The following is a 17,816-nucleotide window of genomic DNA, read 5'->3' on the forward strand; positions in this document are numbered from 1 at the left end:
TACTGATGGGTTAATAACTGCAGGAATAAAAGATGACCAGCTGGGGGTTGTGGGCGTCAGCCTGGGGCACACAGAATGCCGGTCTGTGTGAGACAAACGTGAGTGAGAGCTGTGCTCATGAACTGTGTAATGTTAGCTGGGCGGGAGAAGCCCCCCCAGTTGTTAGATAGCAACGTATTTGTTTAGTTAGAGCCGGACAGGCTAGGATTTATTTTTATGGTTTTGTTTTGTTATGATTGCTTTCACTTTAATAAATCTGACCTACGGTCAGTCTACTCAGAATCCTGCTGTACGCCTCAGAGTTTAAATGCACAAACCACGTGACCTTTGACCCCAGCAAAGGCGATCCCGGAGTGTTTTGTCACAGAATATACACTAGTGTGAGCGACCCCTATAAGGATATATGCACATGTTGTGGATTTGGCTGCGGATCTGCAGCGGACTTGGCCCTGCGGATTCGCAGCAATTTTCCATGTGGTGTACAGTACTATGTAAACCTATGGAAAACCAAATCCGCTGTGCCCATGCTGTGGAAAATTCCACACGGAAACGCTGCGGTTCATTTTCCGCAGCATGTCAATTCTTTGTGCGGATTCTGCAGCGTTTTAGACGTATTCCATAATAGGAATACAAAGGTGTAAAAACGCAGGTGGAATCCGAACAAAATCTGCATAAAATCCGCAGATAATCCGCGGTGAATCTGCAGATAAAACGCAGGGGTTTTACCTGCTGATTCTTCAGAATCCACGCGGAAAAATCCGCAATGGAACCCGCAAAGTGTGCACATATAGCCTCACAGAACAAAGTGGTCCCGTGGCTAGTGATCAGTGACATCATCACTCCTGGTGCCAGCGCACACTGCAGAGCGGCCTGTGCAGGATGCAGTGACAGTAGGTATCATTCATTTTTTTATATCACTTTTTTTTTCATTTCTTTTTTACGTTAATTACATTGTAGTTTTGGTTGCGTTGCTGACTGCGCAGACTGCAGTGTGTGACTGGTGCGGTAGTGCAGACAGTTGAAAAAAACTCACCAGTAAGCAGTGAAGTGTCTTCTATATGATATGGGAACACTTGTCTTCTGGGTGGCAGCACAGCTCCTGCATTTTTGTGTCCCTGACAGGGGCTGCTGAATGCTGTGCAGCGTCAGGACAACGTCAGTGGTCAGGTGACCGTGTCACATAGGAAGGTCCTGCCGCTGAACAGCAGCTGCAGTGCCAGCCCAGGACACAGTATAAATTATAACCTGAAGCCTGCTGCACAGTGAGGATGGACGGCCACAGCGGAAGAACAGGAGAACATGCAGAGCGCAGGTCAGGTCAGTATAACACGCCTGACTGCTTCTGCCTCAGGGATTACAGCCGCTGAGCCGACATAGATAACACAGACAAGGCAGTGCAGCGCCGCCGTCCGCCAGGAAACACTCACAATTGCAGAACAGATAAGAGACAGATGCACTTATGTCTGCCTCTTCTGCAAAGCAAAGCACTGCCTTGTGCTATTTTAATTGTAAGCAAGCTCCATTGTGGTCATGGAACCAGCAGGGGGCCCTTGGAGGAGCGGGGGCCCCAGGCAGATGCCTGGTCTGCCTGTGCTTAACGCCGGCCCTGCCCTTTATGTAATAAACAAGGGTGGGATTTAGAGTTTAGTCATTATTGGTTGTGAAGGGGGTGGAGTTTTCGAATTGGAATTTTCTTTTACTTTTCTGATTTATTTTTGTACTTAATGATAAAATAACAAAGAAAAAGAAGAAGAAATAATTTACATTTACAGACCCCAAGGACAATGGATTGTTTTTCAAAAAGTTGAACTATTTACCAAGAATCCCGAGCTGCAAAAATGCAAGTTGTCTCCATACGGCCATGTTTGGTTAATTCCTGCAATATCAGCATACAAGAAATATTGAAATTAAATGCCAAGGACATTAAAAGTAAAACTTGATTACCGTATTTTTGGACTATAAGACGCACTGGACCATAAGACACATGTAAGTTTTAGAGGAGGAAAATAGGGGGAAAAACTATTTGAAGCAAAAAATGTTGTAACATTTTTAATACCATGTCTGCTGCCACTGTTATGGGGAGATCTGCTGACACTGTTATAGAGTAGTTCTGCTGACACTGTTATGGGGGAGTTCTGCTGACACTTATGGGGAAAGATCTGCTGCTGGAGGTTCACAGGCTATGCAACAGTCTTTTATGAGGACAGCAATTTTGCACAACCTGTGTGGGTCTGCACCTTTCATCAAACTACAACTACCATTATCTCAACATGTCCAAGCATGATGGGAGTTGTAGTTGTGCAACAGCTGCAGATCCACCGGTGACCCTGCAGTGGAATTCATCTATATTAAAGAGAACCTGTCATCGTGATTCAACCTGTTAAAGTAAATGCATGGCCATAAAGGAGCTGCTATGCTGATTTAATGGAAACCTGTAGTGAAAAATACTTAGTTTGGATCTTGTTTAATTCACTTTAGAAGTTTTGCTGCAATAGACTCTTTCTGCATCGTGGCGGGACTGTGGAATAGGGTCTTCGGTTCTGTCGTGGCCTCTCTGCATTTCTTTGAACCTCATTTTTTAGATTTCACGCAAGCGCCATCCTAGCTGTGGGTGAAGCTTGGAAACATTGATGTTCCAAAATGACCCCAGGGGCGGCACATGTTCAGACTAAACTCCGATGTTCTCTAGCAAAATGGCATGGTGGTTGAGCATACACAGATTTGGATCTCAGCTCAATGATGAGCCAAAATCTCGATCTGCGCATGCGCCGCCATTGCCACTATTTTGCCGGAGACCATTAGAGGAGCCTTGTTTCTGCCTATTGTGACCCAGCTCCACCGCCTTCGCCCACCCCCCTACAGTGAACCAAGTAAGCTACATTCAGATTATAAGAAGCTCCCCCATTTTATGGAAAAAAAATGTGTCCTACAGTCCGAAAAATGCGGTTATATCATTCTCTTCATAGAAATTATTAAAATAGAAAATTACGAAATACAAAATGATATTATACTAGAAATGAAAATTAAACTTTACACAGTACGGCTGAAAAATCACAACTGCTCATCAAGCTCAAAGGATAAAAAATCTATTCAATGGTAAAATATTTTGAAAAGACATTTCCCAAATGATCAAGTAAAAACTAATTATAAATCTCAGGAATATGACACATGAAAAAAAAAATTATAGGTGTGTATATAAATATGGCAGAGTATTGATAAAATAATTTGAAATAATTATAATTTTATAGATTTTTTAAATTAAAATTATTTTTTCTCATATCTTCTTGGTACTGTAACAATATTAACATAAATAATAAATGATAATGCTGTTACTGAACAGCTAAAATATCACAATGGTTTTTAAGGAACATTATTTGAAGCAATCATAGATAAACAAAAACAGCCAAAACTATAAATGAAAAAGACACCAAAAATAACAAATAATGATAAGACCATTATTCACTGTTTCCTAGACTTAAGAATCTAAGAAATAAATAAAACTAAAACAAAAACTATAAACAATAAACTTAGTCAATAGTAATCCAAAATCAAGACCCACAGTATGAGTATACCTACCAAGATTGGACCCTGGTTCCTCCTGAAGTCAGATTATCTCTAAGGATGCCGTTTCCCTTCCTCGGGATTTCTTTCTCCTTGGTGACCCATAACTGGATATTTTATATCTCTTTTCATTATTTGCACAACAATCAGATCACAATGGGTTGAGTTGAGCTGACCTGCTATTACCACCTGCTCTCGGGAGTATTTCATATGTGAGTGATCAGAAAAATGCACCTGTGCATGCTAACTAATGATGTTGAAGACTTTTTTCTCAATTATATTTCCAGAAGACCTTGATGAGAGCAATTGACCCAGGAGTTATAATTATGAAATGTCAGTCCTCTATTCTGCTGATTAGAATAAAGGTGAAGTGAATTGATCCTCTGCTTGGCATCAGATTTTCTCATTGTTGCCAATATATCCCTTGAATTCAGGTTTAAGTGATATCTCAAATCTTGACGGATAATTCACTGGAGTCCACGGTCAACAATCCATGTCCTGAGCTGCCTTAGAACTGAAAATGGATCCTTCTTTGTGCAGTCCTCAATGTTGTCCATCTTTTTGTTTACGGCCTCTAATTCCTATATGAGCAAATATTGGGCATTCGAATTAGGAATTCCAATGGAGCAGGTAAAACCTGATGAACTTCGGTATCCAACCAGGATTTACTACAAAGCTCAGTCAGATGGTATCTGGGGAGAACATGAGATAGATTACATCGTGTTTGTACAGAAGGAAGTCAAAGTTGATCCTGATCCCAATGAAATCCGAAACCGTTGCTACGTGTCAAAAGAATTGTTGACGCAGTTATTAGAGAGGGCCAAGCGGGGCGAGGTGAAGATCACCCCTTGGTTCCAGCTCATCGCAAACACTTTTCTATATAAATGGTAAGTGTTATGGACCTGGTGCTTAGGAGCACCTGGAATGAACTGATAGTCAAACTGCAAAATAGAGCGAGCTCTGGGAAGTGGGAGCTCTGCTGACCGCAACCCTAATCCTATTATCACACACACTAGAATTAGCCGTGGATCGTGCCTGACACTGCCTAGACGACTCTTCACAGCCTGAGAGGTAATTACCCCTAAAGAGAAATAAAGCCTCACCTTGCCTCGGAGAAATACCCCAAAGGGAAAGAGCAGCCCCCCACATATATTGACTGTGAGTTAAGAGGAAGGCACAAACACAGGAATGAGACAGGTTTCAGCAAAGGAGGCCAGTCTTACTAAATAGGCAGAAGATAGATAAAGGGATCTTTGCAGTCAGCACAAAAAACTACAAAAAGCCACGCAGAGTGAGCGAAAAAACCCCGCACCGACTCACGGTGCGGTGGTGCCACTCTGCAACCCAGAGCTTCCAGCTAGCGAGACAATATCATGATAAGCAAGCTGGACAGAAAATTAGCAGGTACTCAGAAATATATTCAGCACACAAATGAACAACAAATGAGCTTAGCAGGGACTTAGCTTCCGCTGGAGTAGACAGGTCATGAGGAGATCCAAGTGAGATCTGAACCAGTACTGATACATTGACAGCTGGCATCAAGTAACGATCTGAGCAGAGTTAAATAGAGGAACCAGCCCAGTCCTAAACGATGCAGCTGATGAAGCCACTTCAAGACCAGCAGCTCCACTTTCAGTCACCAGAGGGAACCCACGGACAGAACTCACAGAAATACCATTCCTGACCACAGGAGGGAGTTCGAGAACAGAGTTCACAACAGTACCCCCCCCCCCTTGAGGAGGGGTCACCGAACCCTCACCAGAACCCCCTGGCCGATCAGGATGAGCCAAATGAAAGGCACGAACTAAATCGGCAGCATGGACATCGGAGGCAAGAACCCAGGAATTATCTTCCTGACCATAGCCCTTCCATTTGACCAGATACTGAAGTTTCCGTCTCGAGATACGAGAATCTAAAATCTTCTCCACCACATACTCCAATTCTCCCTCGACCAACACCGAAGCAGGAGGGTCAACGGAAGGAACCATAGGCGCCACGTATCTCTACAACAACGACCTATGGAACACATTATGGATGGCAAAAGAAGCTGGAAGGTCCAAACGAAATGAGACAGGATTGAGGATTTCAGAAATCTTATAAGGCCCAATAAAACGAGGCTTAAACTTAGGAGAAGAAACCTTCATAGGAACATAACGAGACGACAACCAAACCAGATCCCCAACACGAACTCGAGGACCAACACGGCGACGGCGGTTAGCGATACATTGAGCCTTCTCTTGTGACAATGTCAAATTGTCCACTACATGAGTCCAAATTTGCTGCAACCTGTCCACCACAGAATCCACACCAGGACAGTCCGAAGGCTCAACCTGCCCTGAAGAGAAACGAGGATGGAAACCAGAATTACAATAAAAAGGAGAAACCAAAGTAGCCGAACTGGCCCGATTATTAAGGGCGAACTCAGCCAATGGCAAGAAGGTCACCCAATCATCCTGATCAGCAGAAACAAAGCATCGCAGATAGGTCTCCAAAGTCTGATTGGTTCGTTCAGTTTGGCCATTTGTCTGAGGATGGAAAGCCGAAGAAAAAGACAAATCAATGCCCATCTTAGCACAAAAGGACCGCCAAAACCTCGAAACAAACTGGGAACCTCTGTCAGACACAATGTTCTCCGGAATGCCATGCAAACGAACCACATGCTGGAAAAACAACGGAACCAAATCAGAAGATGAAGGCAACTTAGGCAAGGGTACCAAATAGACCATCTTAGAGAAGCGATCACAAACCACCCAAATGACCGACATCCTTTGAGAGACAGGGAGATCTGAAATAAAATCCATGGAAACATGCGTCCAGGGCCTCTTCGGGACCGGCAAGGGCAAAAGCAACCCACTGGCAAGAGAACAGCAGGGCTTCGCCCGAGCACAAGTCCCACAGGACTGCACAAAAGAACGCACATCCCGTGACAAGGAAGGCCACCAAAAGGACCTAGCCACCAAATCTCGGGTACCAAAAATTCCAGGATGACCAGCCAACACCGAACAATGAACCTCCGAGATAACCCTACTAGTCCATCTATCAGGGACAAACAGTCTCTCTGCAGGACAGCGGTCAGGCCTATCCACCTGAAACTCCTGTAGAACCCGCCGCAAATCAGGGGAGATGGCAGACAAAATTACCCCCTCTTTGAGAATACCCGCCGGCTCAGAAACTCCCGGAGAATCAGGCACAAAACTCCTTGAAAGGGCATCAGCCTTCACATTCTTAGAACCCGGAAGGTATGAAACCACTAAATCGAAACGGGAGAAAAACAGTGACCATCGAGCCTGTCTAGGGTTCAACCGCTTGGCAGACTCGAGATAAGTCAGATTCTTGTGATCAGTCAAGACCACCACGCGATGCTTGGCGCCCTCCAGCCAATGTCGCCACTCCTCGAATGCCCACTTCATAGCCAACAACTCCCGATTGCCAACATCATAATTACGCTCAGCAGGCGAAAACTTTCTAGAAAAGAAAGCACATGGCTTCATCACAGAGCCATCAGAACTTCTCTGAGACAAAACAGCCCCTGCTCCAATCTCAGAAGCATCAACCTCGACCTGAAAAGGGAGTGAAACATCTGGCTGACACAACACAGGGGCCGAAGAAAAATGACGTTTCAGCTCCTGAAACGCCGCAACGGCCGCAGAGGACCAATTCACCACATCCGCACCTTTCTTGGTCAAATCAGTCAGTGGTTTGACAATACTAGAAAAATTAGCGATAAAGCGACGGTAAAAATTCGCAAAGCCCAGGAATTTCTGAAGGCTCTTTACAGAAGTAGGCTGAGTCCAGTCATAAATGGCCTGGAATTTAACTGGATCCATCTCGATAGTAGAAGGGGAAAAAATGAAGCCCAAAAAGGAAACCTTCTGAACTCCGAAGAGACACTTAGACCCCTTCACAAACAAGGAATTAGCACAAAGGACTTGGAACACCATTCTGACCTGCTTCACATGAGACTCCCAATCATCCTAAAAGACCAAAATATCATCCAAATATGCTATCATGAATCCATCCAGATATTTTCGGAAGATGTCATGCATAAAGGACTGGAATACAGATGGCGCATTAGAAAGCCCGAATGGCATCACCAGATACTCAAAATGGCCCTCGGGCGTATTAAACGCGGTTTTCCATTCATCGCCCCTCTTAATACGCACAAGATTATACGCTCCTCGAAGATCTATCTTGGTAAACCAACTAGCCCCCTTAATCCGAGCAAACAAATCAGACAATAGAGGCAAAGGGTACTGAAATTTGACCGTGATTTTATTAAGAAGGCGGTAATCTATACAAGGTCTCAGAGAACCATCCCTCTTGGCCACAAAAAAGAACCCCGCTCCTAACGGTGATGATGACGGGCGAATATGCCCTTTCTCCAAGGACTCCTTTATATAGCTCCGCATAGCGGCGTGTTCTGGCACAGATAAATTGAAAAGTCGGCCTTTAGGAAACTTACTACCAGGAATCAAATTAATAGCACAATCACAATCCCTATGAGGAGGCAGGGCACTGGACTTGGGCTCATCAAATACATCCTGGTAATCCGACAAAAACTCAGGTACTTCAGAAGGAGTGGAAGAAGAAATTGACAACGCTGGAACATCATCATGGACCCCTTGACAGCCCCAACTGGATACAGACATTGATTTCCAGTCCAATACTGGATTATGGACCTGTAGCCAAGGCAAACCCAACACGACCACATCATGCAAATTATGCAACACCAAAAAGCGAATATCTTCCCGATGTGCAGGCGCCATGCACATGGTCAACTGGGTCCAGTACTGAGGCTTATTCTTGGCCAAAGGCGTAGCATCAATTCCCCTTAATGGAATAGGATGCTGCAAGGGCTCCAAGAAAAAAACACAGCACCAGGCATACTCCAAGTCCATCAAATTCAGGGCTGCGCCTGAATCCACAAACGCCATAACAGAGTAGGATGACAAAGAGCAAATCAAAGTAACGGACAAAAGAAATTTAGGCTGTATAGTACCAATGGTGACAGACCTAGCGGACCGCTTAGTGCGCTTAGGACATTCAGAGATAGCATGAGTGGAGTCACCACAGTAAAAACACAGCCCATTCTGACGTCTGTGTTCTTGCCGTTCAGCTCTGGTCAAAGTCCTATCACATTGTATAGGCTCAGGCTTCTGCTCAGAGGACACCGCCATATGGTGCACAACTTTCCGCTCCCGCAAACGCCAATCGATCTGAATAGCCAAGGACATTGATTCATTCAGACCAGCAGGCGTGGGGAACCCCACCATAACATCCTTAAGGCCCTCAGAAAGACCCCTTCTGAAAATTGCTGCCAGGGCACACTCATTCCATTGAGTAAGCACAGACCACTTTCTAAACTTCTGACAATACATTTTAGCATCATCCTGACCCTGACATAGAGCCAGCAAGATTTTCTCTGCCTGATCCACAAAATTTGGTTCGTCATAGAGCAATCCAAGCACCAGAAAAAATGCATCAACATTAAGCAATGCAGGATCTCCTGGCGCAAGGGAGAATGCCCAGTCTTGAGGGTCACCACGCAACAAGGAAATAATGATCTTTACTTGCTAACTAGGGTCACCAGAGGAGCGAGGTTTCAGAGCAAGAAACAGTTTACAATTATTCTTGAAATTCAGAAACTTAGATCTATCCCCAGAAAACAAATCAGGAATTGGTATTCTAGGCTCTAACATAGGATTTTGAACTACATAATCCTGAATGCTTTTTACCCTTGCAGTGAGATTATCCACACAAGAACACAAACCTTGAATGTCCATATCTACACCTGAGTCCTGAACCACCCAGAGATTTAGGGGAAAAGAAAGGCAAAGCACACTACAGAGAAAAAAAAATGGTCTCAGAACTTCTCTTATCCCTCTATTGAGATGCATTAACACTTTGCGGCCAGCTGTACTGTTATGGACCTGGTGGTTAGGAGCACCTGGAATGACCTGATAGTCAAACTGCAAAATAGAGCGAGCTCTGGGAAGTGGGAGCTCTGCTGACCGCAACCCTAATCCTATTATCACACACACTAGAATTAGCCATGGATCGTGCCTGACACTGCCTAGACGACTCTTCACCGCCTGAGAGGTAACTACCCCTAAAGAGAAATAAAGCCTCACCTTGCCTCAGAGAAATACCCCAAAGGGAAAGAGCAGCCCCCCACATATATTGACTGTGAGTTAAGAGGAAGGCACAAACACAGGAATGAGACAGGTTTCAGCAAAGGAGGCCAGTCTTAAGGCCCCGTCTCACACAGCGACGCTGCAGCGATACAGACAACGATGCTGATCGCTGCAGCGTCACTGTGTGGTCGCTGTGTGGTCGCTGGGGAGCTGTCACACAGACAGCTCTCTCCAGCGACCAACGATCAGGGGAACGACTTCGGCATCGTTGAAACTGTCTTCAACGATGCCGAAGTCCCCCTGCAGCACCCGGGTAACCAGGGTAAACATCGGGTTACTAAGCGCAGGGCCGCGCTTAGTAACCCGATGTGTACCCTGGTTACCAGCGTAAATGTAAAAAAAAAAAACAGTACATACTCACCATCTGTTGCCCGTCAGGTCCCTTGGCGTCTGCTTCCTGCTCTGACTGAGCCGCCGTACAGTGAGAGCTGAGAGCAGAGCGCAGCGGTGACGTCACTGCTGTGCTCTCACTTTACGGCGGCTCAGTCAGAGCAGGAAGCAGACGCCAAGGGACCTGACGGGCAACAGATGGTGAGTATGTAGTGTTTGTTTTTTTTACATTTACGCTGGTAACCAGGGTAAACATTGGGTTACTAAGCGTGGCCCTGCGCTTAGTAACCCGATGTTTACCCTGGTTACCAGTGAAGACATCGCTGGATCGGTGTCACACACACCGATTCAGCGATGTCAGCGGGACCTCAACGACCAAAAAAAGGTTCAGGCCATTCTGACACGACCAGCGATCTCGCAGCAGGGGCCTGATCGCTGGTACGTGTCACACATAGCGAGATCACTACTGAGGTCGCTGTTGCGTCACAAAACTTGTGACTCAGCAGCGATCTCGCTAGCGATCTCGCTATGTGAGACGGGGCCTCTACTAAATAGGCAGAAGCACAGTAAAACCAAAACCACTCTGTTGCAAAAAAATCACAGTGGACAGCAAGTGCTAGTAAAAAGATGGAAAAAACAGGGTATTTGGTTGCCAAATACCCTGTTTTTTCCATCTTTTTACTAGCACTTGCTGTGCCCTGTGATTGTTTTTGCAACAGAGTGGTTTTGGTTTTACTGTGCTTTTTTGTGTTTTCAAGTCTCTTGGTGGTGTGAACATGTCTTTACTGGCTTGTTCACTGTGCGCGCAGCTCATGTGTTCTGGTTCTACATAATTGTTTTCTTGTTTCTACAAGACTGGGGAGGCCTCCACCCCTCTTTTTTTGAGCTGTGCGCACAGGAGCCGTTCTGTCCAACGTGTCCACATGGACATTCCTTTTCTGAATCCTGCTCATACAGGTATTGTACATATGACCAGGTTTTAAATACATCAGATAGGGATTACATTCATTAGTTAGGACTGCTGTGATATGGGTATACCTTGGCGATTGGTACAGCGGCTTAATATACATTTTTTGCAAAAAACGTATCAACCAAATACCCTGTTTTTTCCATCTTTTTACTAGCACTTGCTGTCCACTGTGATTTTTTTGCAACAGAGTGGTTTTGGTTTTACTGTGCTTTTTTGTGTTTTCAAGTCTCTTGGTGGTGTGAACATGTCTTTACTGGCTTGTTCACTGTGCGCGCAGCTCATGTGTTCTGGTTCTACATAAATAGGCAGAAGATAGATAAAGGGATCTTTGCAGTCAGCACAAAAAACTACAAAAAGCCACGCAGAGTGAGCGAAAAAAACCCACACCGACTCACGGTGCGGTGGTGCCACTCTGCAACCCAGAGCTTCCAGCTAGCGAGACAATATCATGATAAGCAAGCTGGACAGAAAATTAGCAGGTACTCAGAAATATATTCAGCACACAAATGAACAACAAATGAGCTTAGCAGGGACTTAGCTTTCGCTGGAGTAGACAGGTCATGAGGAGATCCAAGTGAGATCTGAACCAGTACTGATACATTGACAGCTGGCATCAAGTAACGATCTGAGCAGAGTTAAATAGAGGAACCAGCCCAGTCCTAAACAATGCAGCTGATGAAGCCACTTCAAGACCAGCAGCTCCACTTTCAGCCACCAGAGGGAACCCACGGACAGAACTCACAGAAATACCATTCCTGACCACAGGAGGGAGTTCGAGAACAGAGTTCACAACAGGTGGGACAACCTGGAGAATCTAAAATCGTTTGAGGATCACGATAAAAACCATAGAATGTGAACGGAACAAGGAGGAAATTAATCGTGTGACAGTCCATGCGATGGGTGCGATGCCAACACTGCTGTGGCTTATTAATTATGCATATGGAGGCATCGGTTAGGCGACTACTGAAATTCAGTGCAAAATAGACAGATTCTGAGCCTAAATCCTATCTCCATCTCTAATTCAAATCATATTACTGGAGATCAAGATGCAGAAGTTAATCATTGATAGGACATCCCCCAAACAACACTTTAGCCAAGAAAAAAAAACTCCCTTCTTTCCCTTCTCTTTGTAATGTTTGCTGCTGTTCTAGTTTATACTATATAAACCCAATTTGAATTCTTCAAGATTTTCCCCTTATATAATTTCATTATCATCGGCGGGAAAAAAATGTTTTTGTTTTTTTTTGTTATTTCAGTCTTTTTGGCATTATCATAGTAACCACTTACCCTTCAGTGTGTCAGATCATGGTGCTAAATTAATGCCCTGCTAAAATTCCAATTCCATATATTCCATGTTTGCATGCTATAGCGTTACAGAGTGCAGCTTTAATTTTAGCTTTAATTTAATTTTAATTTTTTTAAAAAGGAGCAATTCACGAAGTTGTCAAAAACATAAAGAAAAAGACACATTGATGTAAAATCAGAAAAGTAACTAAATAGCAAAAGACAACTTAAAAAAAGAAGTACAAATCTATTGAATTTGTCATGAATAAAGGAGTCACTAATTAAGGGGTATTAATGCAAAAGTTAAAAGCTGTGGGTTCTTATTTTCAGTTCAGGACAATTACCTCTCTCAGCTGGTAGATTAACCGACCAGGGGAGGTTATGTGCTGGATCTGGACCTGTCAAATAGAAGAGATACAATTTCAGATCTACAGGTCCAGGAGCATTTGGGATGCAGTGACCATAATATGGTAAGCTTCTATGTAATATTCAATAAAATATTTCAAAGAGGAAATGCAAAAACCTGGAACTTTAGGAAAGCTGATTTCAACAAATTTGCAGGAAGAGCTTAAAGGGGTTGTCCGGTCCAAATCGGTCCACTTTGTGTGTCACTGCAGACTTAGGAATCCCCCCTGGTGCATGCACAGTGCTCGGTGAGGACTTGCTGGTTTCCGATCTGTGACAGGAGGGTGTATATGATTTGTACATCCTCCTGGCCACTAGGCATGGTCTTGCTTACATACTCTCATATGGAGCGTGGTCGTGCCCTCTAGTCATCCACGCCCACTGAATGTGACCACGACCATGCCCATTAGAATGGATGCAGCCTCACTCCATACAAGTCTACGGAGCAAGGCCATGCCCACTAGACGGGCTCCGGTTGGGAGTATCTATAACACATACATACCCTCTGGTCCCATGCCAGAATCCCCGCAGTGCAAAGGGCGTGCCCTGTTGGGATTCATAAGTCTGCAGTCACACAGAGTGACTGCAGACTTATCGGTTTGGACTGATCAACCCCTTTAATCGTATACACTGGGACCATGTCTTCGTAACTGGGGATACCAAACGTAAATGGGGCATGTTTAAGGAAATACTACTAGAAACCTGTAGAAAGCTGATACCTCTGGTAATAAAATGTCCAAGAACAAAAAGAAACCATTATGGATAAATAAGACAGTACAAAGTTTAATAAGACAAAAACAACGAAGAATACGTTAATAACATTTAAGGAGTATAAAGATCTAAGTAAGAAATGTAGAAAAGAAATCAAGCTAGCAAAGTTATCCACAGAGAAACAATTCGCTAACAAGATTAAAATACATATCAAATTTTTATAAAAACATCAATGTGAAAAAGAAAAAAAGAGATGGTATTGGCCCTTTAAAAGATGATAATAAGATAATTATAGAGGGCAAAGAAAAGGCTGAGATATTAAACAGGCACTTTTCATCCTTGTTCACCAATGATCTGCCTGTTCCAGGGATCATTCAAAAAAGCAAACATCAAAGTTCACCGCCTGATATTATTAGTTTATCACAAGAAGAAGTATGCCTGCGTCTGAGCAAACTAAACATTGACAAATCCCTTGGCCCAGATGGCATTCATCCATGGATATTGAGGGAATTGAGCTTAGTAATTGATAGACTGCTGTATCTCATATTCTTAGTCTCTCTTGTAACAGGGGTTGGTGCCACAGGATTGGAGGATGGCTCACGTGGTACCAATATTTTTTAAAGGTAAGAAGGTGGATCCAGGCAACTTCCATCCGGTAAGCCTGACATCAGTACTGTGACATATCTGAGGGTATTATAAGAGATGAACTCATGAAGAATAAGTCGTGTCTGACAACATGTTGGGTTTCTATGAGGAGGTGAGTGCAAATCGGGATGTTGGTTAGGCGGCTGATGTGATTTATCTGGACTTTGCAAAGGCATTTGATACAGTTCAACATAACAGCCTTATACAGAAGCTACACTGGGGGAAACTATATGCAGATGGGTAAGGAATTGGCTAAATGTCAGGAAACAAAGAGTCGTCATAAATGGTACATTCTCTAAATGGGATATACAGGTCCTTCTCAAAAAATTAGCATATAGTGTTAAATTTCATTATTTACCATAATGTAATGATTACAATTAAACTTTCATATATTATAGATTCATTATCCACCAACTGAAATTTGTCAGGTCTTTTATTGTTTTAATACTGATGATTTTGGCATACAACTCCTGATAACCCAAAAAACCTGTCTCAATAAATTAGCATATTTCACCCGTCCAATCAAATAAAAGTGTTTTTTAATAACAAACAAAAAAACCATCAAATAATAATGTTTAGTTATGCACTCAATACTTGGTCGGGAATTCTTTGGCAGAAATTACTGCTTCAATGCGGCGTGGCATGGAGGCAATCAGCCTGTGACACTGCTGAGATGTTATGGAGGCCCAGGATGCTTCAATAGCGGCCTTAAGCTCATCCAGAGTGTTGGGTCTTGCGTCTCTCAACTTTCTCTTCACAATATCCCACAGATTCTCTATGGGGTTCAGGTCAGGAGAGTTGGCAGGCCAATTGAGCACAGTAATACCATGGTCAGTAAACCATTTACCAGTGGTTTTGGCACTGTGAGCAGGTGCCAGGTCGTGCTGAAAAATGAAATCTTCATCTCCATAAAGCATTTCAGCCGATGGAAGCATGAAGTGCTCCAAAATCTCCTGATAGCTAGCTGCATTGACCCTGCCCTTGATGAAACACAGTGGACCAACACCAGCAGCTGACATGGCACCCCACACCATCACTGACTGTGGGTACTTGACACTGGACTTCAGGCATTTTGGCATTTCCTTCTCCCCAGTCTTCCTCCAGACTCTGGCACCTTGATTTCCGAATGACATGCAAAATTTGCTTTCATCAGAAAAAAGTACTTGGGACCACTTAGCAACAGTCCAGTGCTGCTTTTAAGTGGCTTTACCTGGGGAATGCGGCACCTGTAGCCCATTTCCTGCCCACGCCTGTGCACGGTGGCTCTGGATGTTTCCACACCAGACTCAGTCAACTGCTTCCTCAGGTTCCCCAAGGTCTGGAATCGGTCCTTCTCCACAATCTTCCTCAGGGTCCGGTCACCTCTTCTCGTTGTACAGCTTTTTCTGCCACATTGTTTCCTTCCAACAGACTTACCATTGAGGTGCCTTGATACAGCACTCTGGGAACAGCCTATTTGTTGAGAAATTTCTTTCTGGGTCTTACCCTCTTGCTTGAGGGTGTCAATGATGGCCTTCTTGACATCTGTCAGGTCGCTAGTCTTACCCATGATGGGGGTGCAGCGCCCCAGAGTCCTGGTCGTTGCAGTACTGTGGCTCCGCCACTATGGGGAGCCATGGTGCGTCCGATGGCACTGAAGGAGTTCATCTGATCAGGTATCACAGACACCAATACATTTCACCGCAGGGCCTCCGGGGGGAGCTAAGGGTTCTATTCATTAGGCCACTCCCCACCATAGTGGGTAAACTGGGGGTCAGGCAGGAAGTTAGATCAGAAAGCTGACTGGATTGGACGAAGCAACACTCAGTGGCAGAGGGTGTTGTGGAGGAAGAGACAGTAGGGTCTCTGCCAGGGGTGGGATCCTGGCAGAGGCTTGGCATTGGAAAGAACGTAACGGGACCGTGCCTGCTCAGAATAGCGGCGGTGCCCTAAGAAAGGACTAGAAGCGAGATAGATTGTGCTGAGTGAGAAACGAGATCAAGCAATAGGAGAATTCCAGTAGGGGTCGTGCTGTAAGACCGAAGCAACACCCTACTGAGGCGCACTACCGGTGGCCGGAACGCCGAGGGAGTATTATAACATTCAGCTTCAAGCAATACTCTAAACAGCGGCAGGACAGTCAGTTTAAGGCGGGCTGTCTAACACATATCACCTATGAAGTCTTGGGAGGCAATTGCGGGAGAGGGGCGTCTCTAGGGTCCCGGAAGAACTCCAGGCCTACCCGACAAACGGGTGCCGTTCTAACCGTAACATCAGGGAGGGACGGACGATTAGAAGAACATCATTTAATCGAGTTGTGAGGGAACTTAAGAAACAGACACAACAGTTGTGGGGTACTTTCCGTAAGCACAGCAGGGGAGGACTACAACACATAGCGCTAAGAAGGAAGGCACCGATTTCCACCTGTGAAGAGAACTCTGGAAGTGCCATTGGACCGGCCGGACTTGCGCAGCCTGGTGAACCGTATTCTGGACTGAGGACTCAGAGATCTCCAGAAAAGAGGTAAAGAGACTGCAACCTGGTGTCCTCGTTATTTACCGCGACCTGCACCCCACAACTGCACCGTTACAACACCACTTATTGCACCGGACGTCCCCCACTGACAGACAGGGCCACGGACCGGGTCTAGCCACCGTGACAACCCCAGGACTGAGACCTAGAGGCCCGGCTCCGGGTACCCCTCGGCCCTGCGGCGGTGTGGGGGCGCTTCAGGGGTTTTGAGTAATGAACCAGGCAGGGAGTTTTTAAAAGCCTCAGGTATCTTTTGCATGTGTTTAGAGTTAATTAGTTGATTCAGAAGATTAGGGTAATAGGTCGTTTAGAGAACCTTTTCTTGATATGCTAATTTATTGAGACAGGTTTTTTGGGTTATCAGGAGTTGTATGCCAAAATCATCAGTATTAAAACAATAAAAGACCTGACAAATTTCAGTTGGTGGATAATGAATCTATAATATATGAAAGTTTAATTGTAATCATTACATTATGGTAAATAATGAAATTTAACACTATATGCTAATTTTTTGAGAAGGACCTGTAGTCAGCAGTGGGGACCGCATGGATCTGTTCTAGGAGCAATGGACACCACAGACATCTGTGTTGGGAACATTGGGGACCACAGGAATCTGTACTGGGAGCAGTGGAAACTTCAAGAATCAGTACTGGGAGCAGTGGGGATCACAGAGAGCTGTACTAGGAGCAGAGGGGACCGCAAGGATATGTACTGGGAGCAGAGGGGACCGCAGGAATCTGTGCTAAGACCAATTCTTTTTAATATCTTTATTAAAGACCTTGTGGATGGGATTGAGAGTAAAGTGTCAGTCTTTGCTGATGGCAACAATCTGTAGGATACTAAAATCTGACCTTGACTTTATGATATTACAGAATGATCCGGATAAGATGTCTGATGGGCAAACACTTGGCAAATGAGGTTCGATGTAGAGAAATGTAGAGGCTGAGACAAGTGCATGCACACCAAAAGGGCAAAGTTAGGGAAAGAAATAACAGGCTCAGAAAGAAAAAACTGAAACTATTAAATTAAATGGAACCAGGATAAATGTGTGAAAAAACATAACTGTAGGAAATAGGCTTTTTTTTACAGGGGATTCTTGTTGGCTCAGGGGAGTTTAAATGACACCCTCCACAGGTCTAGCGCCAACTTCTGAGGAAGGTTTTGGGGCTTGCACCACTCCAGCAGGAGGTGCACATGGGTAAAGA

At 44.6% G+C, this 17,816-nt stretch overlaps 1 protein-coding gene across 3 annotated transcripts in view; it reads right to left on the bottom strand.

Annotated features, from left to right (window-relative positions):
• LOC143770494 (uncharacterized) overlaps nucleotides 1-13,253 on the bottom strand; it is a 33,479-nt gene extending 20,226 nt beyond the window's left edge. The window contains exons 1-2 of one of the 3 annotated variants that reach the window (XM_077260165.1): nucleotides 12,684-13,250; nucleotides 1,818-1,876 (exon numbers count right to left, since the gene is read on the bottom strand). In XM_077260165.1, coding sequence (XP_077116280.1) covers nucleotides 1,818-1,863 — 46 coding nt within the window. In that variant the 5' untranslated portion in view covers nucleotides 1,864-1,876; nucleotides 12,684-13,250. Of the gene's footprint in view, nucleotides 1-1,817; nucleotides 1,877-3,576; nucleotides 3,680-12,683 lie in introns of those variants that run through there. The other 2 variants (XM_077260166.1, XR_013214641.1) reach the window with 2 other exon arrangements.
• Between the last annotated feature and the right edge of the window lie 4,563 nt (nucleotides 13,254-17,816).

The sequence above is a fragment of the Ranitomeya variabilis genome, chromosome 4, assembly GCF_051348905.1.
Source record: "Ranitomeya variabilis isolate aRanVar5 chromosome 4, aRanVar5.hap1, whole genome shotgun sequence".
Classification (NCBI taxonomy): Eukaryota; Metazoa; Chordata; class Amphibia; order Anura; family Dendrobatidae; genus Ranitomeya; species Ranitomeya variabilis.